This window comes from Helicoverpa armigera, chromosome 26 (genome assembly GCF_030705265.1).
Source record: "Helicoverpa armigera isolate CAAS_96S chromosome 26, ASM3070526v1, whole genome shotgun sequence".
Taxonomy (NCBI): Eukaryota; Metazoa; Arthropoda; class Insecta; order Lepidoptera; family Noctuidae; genus Helicoverpa; species Helicoverpa armigera.
The window spans coordinates 2,186,055-2,201,401 of NC_087145.1; the positions used below are offsets into that span (position 1 = coordinate 2,186,055).

At 35.8% G+C, this 15,347-nt stretch overlaps 2 protein-coding genes across 2 annotated transcripts in view; one reads left to right on the plus strand and one right to left on the minus strand.

Moving 5' to 3' along the window:
- Nucleotides 1–2,794: 2,794 nt before the first annotated feature.
- On the plus strand, nucleotides 2,795–3,633 carry LOC110379753 (protein lethal(2)essential for life). The gene has a single exon (XM_021339551.3). The coding sequence runs from the start codon at nucleotides 2,916–2,918 to the stop codon at nucleotides 3,456–3,458; it is 543 nt and encodes a 180-aa protein (XP_021195226.1). The 5' UTR covers nucleotides 2,795–2,915; the 3' UTR covers nucleotides 3,459–3,633.
- Nucleotides 3,634–8,207: 4,574 nt separating this feature from the next.
- LOC110383024 (uncharacterized) overlaps nucleotides 8,208–15,347 on the minus strand; it is a 223,631-nt gene continuing 216,491 nt past the window's right edge. The window contains exons 11-17 of the mRNA XM_064041726.1: nucleotides 13,000–13,205; nucleotides 12,329–12,507; nucleotides 11,731–12,003; nucleotides 11,194–11,401; nucleotides 10,254–10,399; nucleotides 9,713–9,835; nucleotides 8,208–9,331 (exon numbers count right to left, since the gene is read on the minus strand). Coding sequence (XP_063897796.1) covers nucleotides 8,564–9,331; nucleotides 9,713–9,835; nucleotides 10,254–10,399; nucleotides 11,194–11,401; nucleotides 11,731–12,003; nucleotides 12,329–12,507; nucleotides 13,000–13,205 — 1,903 coding nt within the window. The 3' untranslated portion in view covers nucleotides 8,208–8,563. The remainder of the gene's footprint in view (nucleotides 9,332–9,712; nucleotides 9,836–10,253; nucleotides 10,400–11,193; nucleotides 11,402–11,730; nucleotides 12,004–12,328; nucleotides 12,508–12,999; nucleotides 13,206–15,347) is intronic.

Here is a 15,347-nt window from a genome sequence, read left to right on the forward strand (position 1 = left end):
TTATATTATGATGCCGGCCGGTGAGCGAGCGCCGTATTTATACTAAAAGCCAAGCGCCACCTAGTAGCGGATAGGATTACTAGAACGCTCTCGAAATTGCTAGTCGGCTCGGGGCGTTTATCGAACACATGCACGGAATGGAACGCACACATTGTCATAATTCTTTGCAGCGCCATCTAGTAGTGAGTAGCGGAATCAAAAAAGTGGGCGGAGTTTAGTCTGCAATCGATAATGAATACAACACATTGACAATTTTGTAACGCACACAATGATAAAATGTTGTGTCTGGAACAAGCATCCCGAATTTTCGCTCAAGTTCGATAACCTTGACGTAATATGTAGTCTAGCGTTATGTTTGTAAACAAGTATGTAGGTATGTAGATAAATATTGCATTATTATTTTATCGGATGGTTTTTTTATACTTATTGCATGAATTGAGGGTAAGTACTCAGGTACCTACGCAAACCAATAATATGAAGCAGCAAATAAGAACCTTAATATTTCTGCGTAACTAATTAGGCACCTACTTAATAAAAAAAATTACATAAATAGCGTTCTTTCCTACAAACCAGATACCTACATATTTAGATAGTGTTATTGATGTTTTTAATTACATATTTACGTATTAAGTACGACGTAAAAACCTGACCTACGTAAGAGTGGTATATTATTATATTACCTAGGTCATGGAAGTATTGATCGTTGTCGCCTCGTTGACTCACAAACTAAACTACACAAACGGGTGTTTACAAAGTTCTAAGTAACAAATTACATACCTAGGTACTTAGGTGTAGATTTTACAAGACTTGAGATTTTCAAAATCGAATCTATTCCTATGTTGAAAGCTTGCAATCCCATATTTGTCTGACTGGTTTTCGTGCAGTTGACAATAATTCTGTCAGAGAGTACAAAAAATGTATGTACCTATTTCCTCTTGAAAACTGGTAGCTGTCAATTTATTGCACAAAAGATTCAGTTCCCCTGTAAATGAGTTTGTCCTTTATATCATTCTTTCAAGGACTTTATTATCTTTACATTCCAGACTGTACCTACCATTGAATCAAATAAACAACATTTATTTCCAGATAATTCCTGTGTATTTATGTAAGTACTTTTAAAGATAAAAAATGCCAGTTGGATCGTTATTACGTTTGTTGCATGTTTTTATAAAGTAAACAAAAGAATTATTGAATTACTGACTAATGACAGCTGTCATGAAAAAACAAAAAATAGAATCGAATAGATAGAAAAATATCAATGACAATGTTCGACAAAATTCTTCGTTTTTCGATAGTGATAAACAGTGTGCGTGTCTTATGATAATTAGAAATTACCTAAAGAAATAAACAGGTACTTGTATATATTTTTACTTTCTCATTCCGTTAATTATTGTCAAATAAGTTTACGTTACCTACGTTTACTGAATGAATGAAAAGAACAATTTGCAAAAAATAACACAGCGTGGTATTTTTTCAGCTGTCATTTAAATATTGTTTAACTAGGCTAGGTTGTTTTTTTTTTGCACAGGATTACCTTAAGTCACTAGTAGTTTTATCATTAGTCATAGTCAGATCCTAGTGAAGTCCTTAGTGGGAACCTAATGTTAAAAATATTGTGCATAGGAACTAAAGATATGCAGGTACCTAAGTTGGTAAGTACCAAAATTAATGAGTTTTTAATAAATAAGTATCCTGGGCTACCTTTTACGCAGCATAAAATTTGTAAAACGACATTACTAATGAACAAACAAAAAATGTCTACGTTGGTTAGAAATATAGTTATTTATGCATAGCTAGATAGGTACCTATGATTAAGATATCGTGTCTGAGAATGCAAGGATGAAATTACATTCAGTTATTTACTGTTCTAGAAAGAAACTATCTTTCAACATACAGTAAAAAACATCGAGAAACTACAAAATTCATTCGTTATCATTCATTCAACAATAAAACCGGTACCTACCTATTCAATCTACTGTTATCTGCATACAAAGTAGGGTCGTATTTTTGTCTGCACCTGGCCTGACATTGCTTTTGTCACCTTTTGTCCTCAAGCATGACCTTTGTATCGTCCTAAAACATGGAACGTTTTGGAACTTCATAGAAATATTGTGTGGTACGAGAAGCCCTCTAGCGGACGAATTCTCGAAGATTCTCGAGTCAGTAACCCCTGTTAAGGATCTGCAGGGCTGCTCAATGTAAGGGTCGCTTTGGCTTTCTCTGAAAATGTAGATGGTTACGGAAGAATTTCAAGATTGTGTTTGTTGCGTTTTAAAAGATGTCTGAAAAGATTTAATTAAATAAATGAAGACAATGGTTCAGAGGAGCTAAATGAGCTGAGACTCATGTTGTGGAATTTAATTTGGTTTGGTTAGTTCACACATGAAAATGAACCGTTGAGAATTGAAGACAATGTTTGATAATGAAAGAATGAATTAAGTTGGCAGTCTCATTTACGATTTAAACAATATCAAGAGTAAATTGAACGCCGATATTAAAAATAAACGTCCATATAGAGTCGTAGTAAAATCGATAAAACATCAAAGACAAACATTGATATGTATTTGTTTACAACACGACAAAACGATGTTTTTGCAAAAAGATATTTTTAGTAATCTGAGTCCAATGTGCTATGACTGCTATGCTGTGTAATCGTGACTCATTGTTTACTTTAGTTACATTGCGACCCATAGGTTGACGCCTCGCTGGCCACAACAGCTGACTAATATTATGATTCGAGCATGTTCTACTTGATACTAGATGGCGCTTTAACCAATATATAAACGCGGCGAAACGCGGCAACGGCATTCAGTTGATAACAAGCGAACAAGCGATATAAGCGAAACAAACGCTTCACAAGTGATTTCTGAGCGATTTTCTTCGGAGTTTTGAAGGTAGAAAGTTCACAATCAAAGATGTCTCTGCTACCATATTTGTTCAACGACTTTTACCGCCCCCGTCGCCTTTTGGACCAACATTTCGGACTCGGCTTGACTCCTGACGACCTCCTAACTGTTGCTGCTGGTCCGTTACTCACGAGGGAATACTACAGGCCTTGGAGACACCTCGCAGCCGCAGCCAGGGACCTCGGATCCAGTATTAAGGCCGACGATGACAAATACCAGATCAATTTGGATGTTCAACACTTCTCGCCTGAAGAGATCTCCGTGAAGACAGCAGACGGGTATATTGTGGTTGAGGGCAAGCACGAGGAGAAGAAGGACGAGCACGGCTACATCAGCCGGCAGTTCGTGCGGCGGTACGCGCTGCCCGAGGGCGCGGCGCCGGAGACCGTGGAGTCGCGCCTCTCCTCCGACGGCGTGCTCACCATCACGGCGCCCAGGAAGGTGCCCGAAGCCGTCAAGGGCGAGAGGAAAGTGCCCATCGCGCAGACAGGACCCGTGCGCAAGGAAATCAAAGACCAGGCCAACGGCACTGAGGAAAAGAAGGAAAATTAAGTATTCTTCATCACTCATCTCCGTTGTCTTCGAATATTTTTGAGTTGTTACCAATTTTGCAAGAAACAAAATGGTGCGTGTAATTTGTTGTCCCATAACTGTACAGTTACTACCAAGAGACTGATTTGTATTATTTGTTAATTTTAAGAAATAAATGTTTAAGAAATTAAAATGATTTTGTGTTGTTTTATTTCATAACTAGCTGTTCCTTTGCAGATCGGTAATGCTTGGGGACTACACACACTTATTCAGCTCGATTTTGTATGGAGACGCGTACGCATTCTTTCATTAAGTGTGAGTAGTCCCTAACGCATTGAACTTTAGCTAATTGGTCAACTTACGGTACCTGGCCGTAATTTAATAATAAACTATATTGCTATGATAGGCGAAGGAATAAATGTCTTGCATGTAAGATAAAGGAGAAAGAAAAAGCCAATATTGTATGAATTCTCTTTATTTAGCTACAACAAAATGACATAAGAATTACCACGCTGCCGCCGGCAGGATGGCAACATATACAATAATACGACATAATGGTTTAGTGTATAAAACAATTGTTTTTTTTTTGTTAATAATCTTTTAGAAGCTCAGTTACGCATATCACTACAGTGCTGTGTATTCACATTTTTTTTAAATTTAATTTTTTCTTCAATATCGGTTTGGAAATGATTTTTTTATTTTTTTTTTATTTGAAAATATATTTTGATCTTTGGATATATGTAGGTTAGTGCTAAGAGAAGTTTTTTTTTGTTAAAAAATTACTTAAACAAAATTATATGAATAGGATACCTAGTGAAGTTTTAAAAAATGTCCTGTTTTTGTATTTTAAACGTTTTGCTTATTTAAAAACAGAGCGATTTATTTAAAAATGACAAAGTTAGGACGGAAATATATTTTTTCGTAAAAATTGCGTCGATTTATTTTTTCAGATTAAGTTTAGAAAAAATAGATAAAATACATTTTTGTTTAGGTTATTGATTCCCAAACCGATATTAAATATACTACGTTCATTAATATTGCTATACATCGAGACTACTAGATAATAGTCGCTGACACAGGATTAATTAAGTGTAATATTAACTAACACACATTATAGCGACCTTCAAATAAACTGAATAGTATATATTTTACAAAAACACAAGAAATATTCAAAAAGTTACAACAAACAATATAAAAAAAACCTCTTACTTACCAATTTTTAAACAATTAAGCTATTTTATAAATTATAATTACATTTAAAATTATTTATAATTATAATAATGTTCGTTTCATTGAAATAGTGAAAAAATCATACGACTTTTTGTATATTTTTTGTGACGATACTTTCTTGTTTGTAGATAAAATTATTAATTTTATAAGGGTGCAGATAGTAAACAATTTTCATTTTAAAATTATATAATTTCCAGAGTAATATTACTATGTATTCTCTATATATTCTTATTTACATGGAAGGCATGAGGCGTGCACTAACAATAATTGTATTTAAGTCCGAAATAAAGGACGTTTCAATAAAAACATTCAGACCTACGTATACTCTAACAAATAAATAACATCGTAAGTATAAATAAAGATAGTTATAGAAAAGGAAAATAATTACTTAAATATATATTTGCTTTATATTTAAATATACGACATCTTTATGATTCTACAACAGAATTCAACATTTATTTTAGAAATATTTTTTCTAATTTCTTTTGTAAATTTATTTTATATTTATAACTACGTTTTTCTAATGTCTAAGCTACATAAAGATGTACGCATTTTGCTTTGCAACGACTAATGCTAGAAATACAATAGGTATAAAATTGAGCTTTCTTGATATGTAACGTTACATTTAATTTCGCAAAGTTTCATTTTGATATGTATGTGTTACTTTGGATCACAATATTATTAAAATAATAAACATTTTTTTTTAATTTATAGGTATAAATATTTATAATATATTTTTTGAATATATAAGTAAAAGTAAAAAATAATTAAAAATAAAACATTATGTCTTTCAACATTACAAAGATAATAAATATGTTGAACGACAGTTATTTTACTTTTTTTTTTATAAATGATGAAAGTTCTTAAATTATTAAAAAAAATACAAATTAAAACGTTTATTACCTACCTATTTATCAACAATAAAAACAGTTATAATTCCACGATATTTTAACCGACATCAAGCGTGTATGTGCAATATTTTTAAGCAATCGGACCAATAATTTAATAATTAATAAAAAACTTAAAAAGCCATGGACCGACTTTATATTGCTTTTTTCGTGAAATAAGGCTACAATGGAAGGATTTACACAATTATTTATTATTATTATTGAATTTTCATACATTTTCTTATTTTGTGATGATTAATTATTATTTTTCGTTTCATAAAACTTTGTGATTCTTAATTTACGATTCATTTATTTTGCATGAATCTGGAGTCATAGTTAAAAAAAATAACCTAAATTTTTAACAAAAAATTTAAAATGAAAGCGAGTTCTTTTATCAGAGTGTACTTATGACCCGAAATTTTCTAAAAATCCAATCAAACATAGACTGAAACCTTTTTTACAATACAATGTAAGTGAATTGAAAGATTTCGATACCGTAGACAGGTATTCCATAAAAATATTTTTACACTGAGGAGAAAATATGATAATTCTCTTTATGAGTATTTTTCTTTTCAAAATTTTAATAAGTACGTTGGTACTAGGCTGGAATGGTTTATAGACTGGCGTTGAAAATAATTTCGAAAAATTTAACGGAAACAGGAAATTCAGTAGTTTATAGTACAACAAGTCCCTACAACAAGGATGTTGCCAGATCCTCAAAATTAAAAATAATTCCCAAAGGATTTTTCAAAAAGTAGAAATTATAAATAATCATTAAACGTACCTAGTCCGTTGGTGAGGTCGTGTTGATTATATTTTATTCATTTTAATTATATTAAATAAAAAAATTGTAATGACAATGTTAGGTACGATCATATTTCATGTTTTTAGTACATAAAGATTATATTTATATGTAAAACTTGAGAGTAATTTTTACATTCCACATTCACTTTTAGTTTTAAGCTTATTTTTGCCATATCAAACACTTCTCCATTTACACAAAAAAATACAAAATAAATTCCCCAAATTACAAAAAAAAAAAACAATGGTAATTTATTTAAGGAGCTGGCAACACCAATACGAACAGTCAAACAGTATCTACCACATCACTATTCGATAAGATTCTTTTAGAACACAAGAGATCTATGACTACTTCAAATTAAAGCTTTAGTATTTACCATTTTACATTACATCTCTAAGGGTACATACGCACTATGCGGGTAGCCGCATTACGGCTAGCCGCGCGGCTGACCGCAGGATGCGGTTGCGAATGCGGCCAGCCGGATCGCGGGCAGCCGCATTCGCAACCGCAACGTGCGGTTGAAGAACCGTTGCGATTTGCGGTCATATCGATCCATTTCAAAGATGGACGTGGAAGAAGGTGCAGCCATTTACTACATTTACACACGTTACGTAAAGAAGAAAAAACAAAGAAAGAAGTACTGGGTGCATCCTTATTTGCAAACACGAGATGAGAGCAAGCATTTTGCAATATTTTTCGAAGAACTAAAAAGCAGTCACTCAATGGCGGGCAGCCGCAGACTGAACCGCACAGTGCGTATAGCAACCGTCCGGCTGGCCGTCACTCGGGCCGCAGCCCTCCGAGCGACCGGAGCGGTCTGCGGGTAGCCGCATCGCAGTGCGCATAGAAATGTATATTACGTACATAATTCTGCTTGCGGTCAGCCGCGCGGCTAGCCGTAATGCGGCTACCCGCATAGTGCGTATGAGCCCTAAAAGTAACGCAACGGGAATACATATATCTAAGTGTCTCCTAATTACATTCATTCGATAGTGGACAAAACTTTGCAAGTTAAGTAAAAAAGAATACGAAAAATTAGAAAAAAAAACTATTTAAATAAAAAAAAATCGATACCTAAAGAAAAAAATGGTTGAGCTTAAAATTGGCTGTAAGTTGACGATTTCCAATGCATATTTGTTGAATTAATCTATTGTATTTAGGTACACTAATGTTAAGCTTAACTTTGTTAGCAAATTAATTAATTTCCAACATTGAAAATATTCTGAGTATTTATTGCACAAATGTACGTACAGGTATTAATAAATAGGTATAGCGTTCCGTATCATTTGATAACTTTTGACACACCAGCAATTAACAAAGCATTTTGTTTAATTTTGCCACGTAACTCAGAATAAATGATAGAAATGTCTTCTATAGTATTAATAGGCATACTAAAAACTTGTAATTTAGACTCTCTGGAATAAAAAAATAAACACCAAAAGTTACTCAAATTAAAAATTGCAAAGTTTTTGTCCAAATATCGTATTCTCTAACGTGCATTCACATTGATGGATATAATATAATCTAGTAACAGTTATCTAACGAAAAGGCGACGTACTACAATAGACTAGCCTAGGTCGGGGAAAACAAGAACGATAAAGATTTCGATGCTGCAGACATTTTTAGAAAGAACAATTGAGAAAAAAACGGAAATTTCTGAACAGTCCAGTCAAAGTTACAGGGAGGGGAAAGAAGAAAAAGACAGACAATCACAGCCCATTAGATTGATTATATGTAAACAATATATGCGTTTAAGCAAGGATAATGTTGAAATAACAGAAAGATTCCGAAAGAGAAATATGATTCATTTCATCATATTGACGTAGAAGATACTCCGACGGCGATCTATGTAAAACTGTAGGTAATTGTCAAGAAAGCGAGAATATTACTGATGTATTCAAGTTTAAGCTGACAAGAAATACAACAACAAGAAATAGTGATGACAGTATGTATGAAAGTATGGAAGAAGAAGTAAGGGCAAGAGAATGATTATGAAGAAAATATACAGAAAGTGGATAAGAATATCAACGTCTGCAGCAAGAAACGAACTACGCTACCAGAGATACCAACAGAACCACTAACAGTGTAAAAGGCGTAATACACTTATTTACAAAACCCAGCCTTTAAGATCGACCTACAAGCACCAGTTCTAAGTCGAAAATAAAACGAAATACATCTATGATATGTTTAGTTAATCATGTCAGTCTTCATACTACTTCTAGAGTCAGTCCTAAGCTAACGGATTTTACAATCCCATAAGAAGAGGACGCGATATTTCCAAAAATGAATTCACCAAAAAGCTTCATCGAATCGTAATAAGTACATCCAATTTCGTAATACACATCTCTAGAAAAATATTTAAGTATAATTGCATCAGCAACAAGTTCATTTAAATTATTAAATATTGTAATACTCACAGCTTTTATGATATGTATCATTTCCTTATAATTATTTACATATATTTTACTTAAATCTATGTCATCTGTGATATGTTTCTTTTGTGCGTTACCTAAAGCAAGTGCATCGTGATGATTTTCAATGTAATTTACAACATCTACATTACTATTATCAATAAATTCATCGTAACATTTCAAAATAGATACAAAATTGATATTTTCTTTTAAAAAATATCTCTCGAAAGGAACGATGTCTAACATTGAAGGGTGAGTATGCCCCTTGATACTTAGAGTACTAGTCAATAAATTCGACAAACAATTGACGAAGCCCTTGAAGATGAGGACAGAGCTGATGATGGAGACTGTAGGATTGAAGTTATAGAGGATAGTGATAAGGATAATGGTTATATAAAAGAGTTTGACTGGCCTATGGGAGGTGATGGCGGAGCTGGGAGGGGTGGGGTACACGACATCCACTTCAGCGATCTTAAAGATGGAGAGCAGAAGGTGCGACGAGATGTCCTCGTGCTGCGAGTTGATGCGGGACTTGACGATTTTGAGAACGTCAATGCATTCCTCCTGAAAAATATAAATAAGTAGATTCAATTACAAATTAAAGTTATCTTCGTTGGTAAATAATTTCAAACTATTAATATTTAATGATTTGTCGGTGACGGGAAACGTGCTCAAAAATTTGGCTGCATAACCATTGTTCTGAAGTTATATGGCAATGTCGATTCTTCGTACAAAGTTAGGTTGCGTGGAGTCCATTAGGTTCATATAATTATGAATCAAAAATCTTTTATGCGTTTGTTAGTCATCCTAATTCTGAATGGCTGGACCGATTTTGTTGAAATTACTATATGTATATTTAACAGTCTCTGGATGGTTTGAAAACAAAGGACCCGGTGCAACTTCTTTGATTGTAGTAGTTCTACCAAGTCAATCATCATGTCTCACCTTCTCCCTATCAAGTAGAGCGTCTCCAGCCTCCCTGAGCGCCTCCTGTTCTCTCGGCGGCACACTCGCTGAGATGATCACATTCTCGTTGCTGATGTTGAAGAGAGTCAGCGTGCAGTTTGTCTGAAATGTTAAAGTTTGCTTTTTAATTATAACATTGTTTAGAAGCGACCCATATTGTTCCTTATTCACTCTCCATGTTCATAAATGAAGCAATGTACGGATTACAGTCATATAACAATCTCTTAAAGATTCAAATACAATCTTGAACACTTTTAAGCTTTTTAACATATCAGCACTTTTATGGAAGTTAAAAGTATTCATTTCATGTAATAGGCATTTGCAGCCTCTTATGCAAAGTCCAACACGATAAAAAAGTGGATGCCATGGAGAAGAACCGATGTAGACTGATACGAACTTTATACTCTGTAAAGTATATGTAAATACTTAAGAGGCTCTTTAAGATTGCAAATTAGGAGTAAGCATGGATATGTATATTTATACCTATCTTTACTTAGACATAGAGGTATTGTTGACTCACCCCCTCGCTATGCACAGTATACAAATACTGTTGCAGCAGACGCACAGCATCCTCAGCTCCTAAGCCGGTGTGTGGTCTCAGCAGAGCCTCGTCCACTGCGCTAAAGCCCAGGAGTAGGTACACTCCTTCTGGTAGCTTGTATTCACCTGAAATGGTATAATGGTAGTCAATGGCACCACAGTAGCAGTCATTGTTACAATTCCACATCAGAGACCGTCAGGCGGTTTAGAGAATACTTTGACACCAGGGCTTGTCAGATGAATAAACCGATTCGAACTTCTTATCGACTGAGCTGCAGCAACCTGACATTGAAGGCCCAGTCCTAATTGTTTTAAACGATAATATTATGGGCTTGCTTCCACCAAGTGGCAACTGCAGTAATGGGCTCTAGGCATGCCCATAACCTTGTGACGTCATACGTCTGTCACAGTATTTGACATCGACAGATTGTCTGCTCGGCAGATTGATGGTAGAGTATTATGGAATAACCATTCACTCATGATGAAGTATATGAAAGTTGAGGCTTAAATGCAATTTAGAGAAATAGTCTGTGCTTCTTATATTAATGTGTTTTCTAGCAGAAGTTTGTGTGTTTCAAATACTCAATAGGGAACTTTTAATGGGTAAAGACGAAAAGAAGTGTAGGTCGCTGGAAAAGTTGTGTCTGAGAAACATCAGAGAATGGATAGGAAACTCGATAAGGCTAAATTGTTTTGCCTGGCCTAAGATCGGAAGAAATGTGACTGCCAATCATTACCCGATGAAGAGGCTTATCAGAAGAAGAAGAAGAGGTAACTTGTGAGATGCCTAATGAAGTAAGAAGAAAAGAACAGTTTAAACTCCGTGAAAAGTGTAAAGAAAGTGTTCAAAGCTTACGCCATCGTGCCAGTGTGTCCAGTGCCTGTTAAATAAATAAAAAAGTTATTACCTTTGGTCTTACCTGGGTTAGGCCTCATGCATATAAAGGACCCTGAGTAGCAGTAGCATCGTCCTCTATAAGCCTGGTAGGCTGGTGCAGCATGAGAGTAGTGGGCCAGTCGAGAGGAGCAAGGAGCCCTGGGTACGCAGGCGACCTTGCATGAGACCTGTAAGGTTGCCTCGCAGACACAGAGGTCTGTGCATTCAGCTAGTTCTGCTGAACGGTAGAGCTGGAATTTAAAGGGAAAATTGTCAGCAGAGTAATTTGACCACATGGTATTTTGGTATATTATTTATTTATAAAGCCTTACCGCAGACTTGGGGGTCTGCGCTTTTAGTTAACGACATATAGCGAACAAGTTTTTACATAATTTTTGCATTTTTTTTCTATGAAAGATGCTTCTGCGTTGCTTATTCAGAGAGTGTTCTTATGAAATTAATATCACTGGACCCACAGTTGCTTACTATATTAAAACTGAATTCATAAAAATACTGCTAGAGTCAAGAACTCTGAAAAAAAAAATATTTCAATTGATCGGATAATAACCGAATAACTCACTCGTCGCGTCTCTCCCATCTTGATATACTGCGCCTGATCATCACTCTCTGGTTTCTTCACAATGCAGTACTTCGCCGGCTCCAAGGTCGTAGTAGGCCTCGGCGTAGTCGTCGTAGTCGTTGTAGTAGTCGTAGTAGTTGTAGTGGTCGTCGTAGCCGCTGTCGTAGTTTCTGTCGTAGTTTCTATGACGGGTTCGGAAATCTGCGCGACTTCGTTCGGGCCTACTGTCTGTTCTGACATGGTTGTGATTGGGCTCAGCTCTTCGCGGGTTTCCTGAGGAGTTATTTTCTTGTAAATGAAAGATGCTTTTTCAGAGTCTGTGTTTTTCTCGTTTCGAATTTTTATACACATTAATTGAATTTTAAGTAGTTTTATAGTGTGAGATCTCATTTCACTAATGAAACATATGCGATCATAATATAAAGTAAGTACGGACTTTGACTGTTTGCTTACTTGTTGATTTGTACCAACGCTATCGGATATGCATAAGCCTATAAAACAATCACCTGTTTGAAGAAGAATTTTCAAACTAAGCTCCCAAAAACCTTGAACTATTCCAAAAACTACTCATATAAGTAGACAAAAGAGTAGCGCTTACTTGAATAGCATCAACATTAGAGGTCCCATGTTGCGTAGTATGTCTATGATGATGGGTGGTAGTTTTGTGGTAGATCGGAGACTCTGGAGCCACTGTGATGTATCTGATGCCGTTGTCGAAGGGTGTGGTGGTCAGCAGCGGCCCGTAGGTCTTCATGTGGTAGTCGCTTTGGGATTCCACTGGAATTTTATAAGGGTTGGTTCAGTTCACAGTCTTAAAGAGTTGGTGTCGCTTTCTTCAGTAGGTATATGCTGAACAGATTGTGACAAATATCTGGATTCTGGTTACATAAAAAGATATGGAGATTTTTTTTTATCATTATTATTTCTTTTCTGTGTAACGAAACATTTTTTGTGTTTTTCCATCTTTTAGCGCTGCAATGAAGTGTACCTCTAGAGGTAAAGTAGCAAATATGTCGATGCTCATATTTTTAAGAATCATTTAATTATGCAGCTTGCTTTAAGGGTCTAAGGTCTAAGGTTGGAACTCACACAGTATATTTGTAATCATCAATCATTTAGCAATATTGATTAATGAGATTAACGCTCAAATACTGAAACGTTACCTAAATAGCTGCAACAGAAAGGTATAGAACTAGGTCTTAAAGTTGAGTCACATTAGAGTATTTCAGGCCAAACTTTATCTATAAGAAAAGGATCATCTCAGCTCACCAACGCAAGGATTGAGCCACAACAGCCGCTGCCATCCAAGACAGTCATACAGCTGAGCGAAGTCAGTGCCTCTGCAAGCACAGGCCGCTCTCAGCTGGGTACCAAGCACAGCTACCACGGCAGCTCGGCAGGCTGCCGGGGAACCAGCACAGCCTTGGGTCACGGCGTCTACTGCACACCATTGCTCGTAGTTTTCGAGGCGGATCCTGGAAGAAGACATGGTTGTGATAATTTGATTGGTTTAGGATTGATCAGATGATCTGATCTGATCTCTAATGTTTGAGGGTAGGCTGGACGCAGGCTGCTACAACTTGCTCTTTTTGAGAATTAATACCCTCGGGTTTGCGTTGATCGACCAGTCGGTCAGCAAGGTAGTCATTTTCATTTAATTGATTTGCTTCTGTTATCATCAGAACAATGCTCTTGGGGAAACCTGGTTTACAATTTTCAATTAAGTATGCATAATGCGTAGGTATCAAAGGTATTTTCCTTAAAAGGTTACTCAATAAAACATTCGATATTTCTCGAGATTCCTGTAGACATTTTAAGGAATCTTCATAGATAGAGCTTCCAAGATTTCTAGCAATTCAAAATTATGTTCGTAATGATGAAAATAAATACATGTGTAAAAATAAAATGTCTCGAATGTATTCCGTTCACACGATTATATTTCCCATAACCACCATGCACGTGCACGATAAATTCGATGGTAAATCCACGGAGTATTCGAGTGCAATGAAATTCCCCGGTTGAACGAAACCTGCACATTTGCAAACACTACAAAATACGGAATACTAGGCCTACTACCTGTATTGAAATATTTCACGGAGTATGGAAAAATATCGGAGATGCCATAATGCAGGTAGGTCAGGCGCCTTCTTCTAGGTCAAATTCGTACGGTAGGTATGACCACAACGATAATTTACAAGTGATCTAATGAGGCATTCGGGTTTTTTGAGACATCTGTCGGCAATTTTTGGTATTAGGTACATAAATGGTCTGGCCCAAAGAAGGCGTGTAACGTTTCTCGTCCCTCGCACAACATTTTGGGGCGCTACTTTCTTAGGAGATTTTCCGTTATGGCACCTCCACTTCCACAGTCATTTTATTCTCCAAGACTAGACTCCTGTATTGGAATATTTCGATATACAGCGTTGTTTAAAATCTTCTATTTGACTGCGTTCAATATTTCGACTACCGCGTGCACTGGATTTGGTTGTCTTTTTTGTTCGTATCGTTTCTAGTTTTCGATAGAACGATATGTCGCGATGGTACGTGATTTTTCTAGTTTTTCTCATGCGTCCCGAGAAACTACCTACTATACTTCATTATATATTTTCGGCATCTCGATTGAAAGTAGCCTATAACGGTCTCAAGGGTATTTACTACTTCTTAATCTTTTCCGAAATATCTGCAAAATTTGATCCAAATTCACCGTCATCATAAACACCACTTTTCTAAACAACTGTTTTTCTGTTCCGATTCACTTTCAATTAAACAGTTTTTTTAAGAAAAACGACAGTTTATATGTTGTCGGTAGAAAATAGGTCTAACTTGATCACGTATGTTGAATAATGTTGATCAATTGTTTGATCAATCACAGTCAATACGGTAGGACCGTCCAATCAGATTGGCGCCGCAATTGGAATGACTATCGCTCTGCTAATTCAGAAGCTTGTGTTACCTAGATTACGTTGCTCTTGGACTAGATTCGGGTTGGGTCCTATAAATTGGAAGGGAATCAATGTTTGTCACACAAATGTTATAAAGGGAAAGTTTGTAAATGTGTGTTTGTAGGTTTGTTACTTCTCTCCCCACAAATAGCTGAACGGATTTGGGCGAAACTTATCCGGGTGCAAGAAGCAGTTTAGTCAAGGGGCGGGTGAATCCACAGGGGTAGCTAGTCAGTTATTTAACAGTTCGTATATTTTTTAAACATTTAGCAATTAGGGTGTCCGTTATGCTATATAGTATGGTTTATTTAAAATTAAAAAACAACGTTCAAAAGTGCTGTTTGAAACCATCAATTTGTTTTCAGTAGGTATAAGAGACACATTACGAGTTGAAGAATTTGTCATCTAGTACCTAGTCTCTTTTCACGCGGAAAGGCGTCGAGTATATTCTAAGACTTAACAAACTAAATTCAAAATTAGACCCAGCTAAATTGCCAGCCACACAATGAACCAAAAGTTAGGTCTTTCATAAACTTTGTCTAGCTTTCAGGGCGTCTATTTTGAAAATCTAGACAAAATCCGAGGCAGATTCAATTAGCTACAATATCTCGGCTCTCCATTTTGTTAGCCTTTGGGTACGAAGTTGTTCTTATGACGTGGAAAGGAATTATGTCC

Bases quoted from the DNA above. Each gene is read 5' to 3' on its own strand.
- LOC110379753 (XM_021339551.3), top strand. From the start codon at position 2,916: ATGTCTCTGCTACCATATTTGTTCAACGACTTTTACCGCCCCCGTCGC.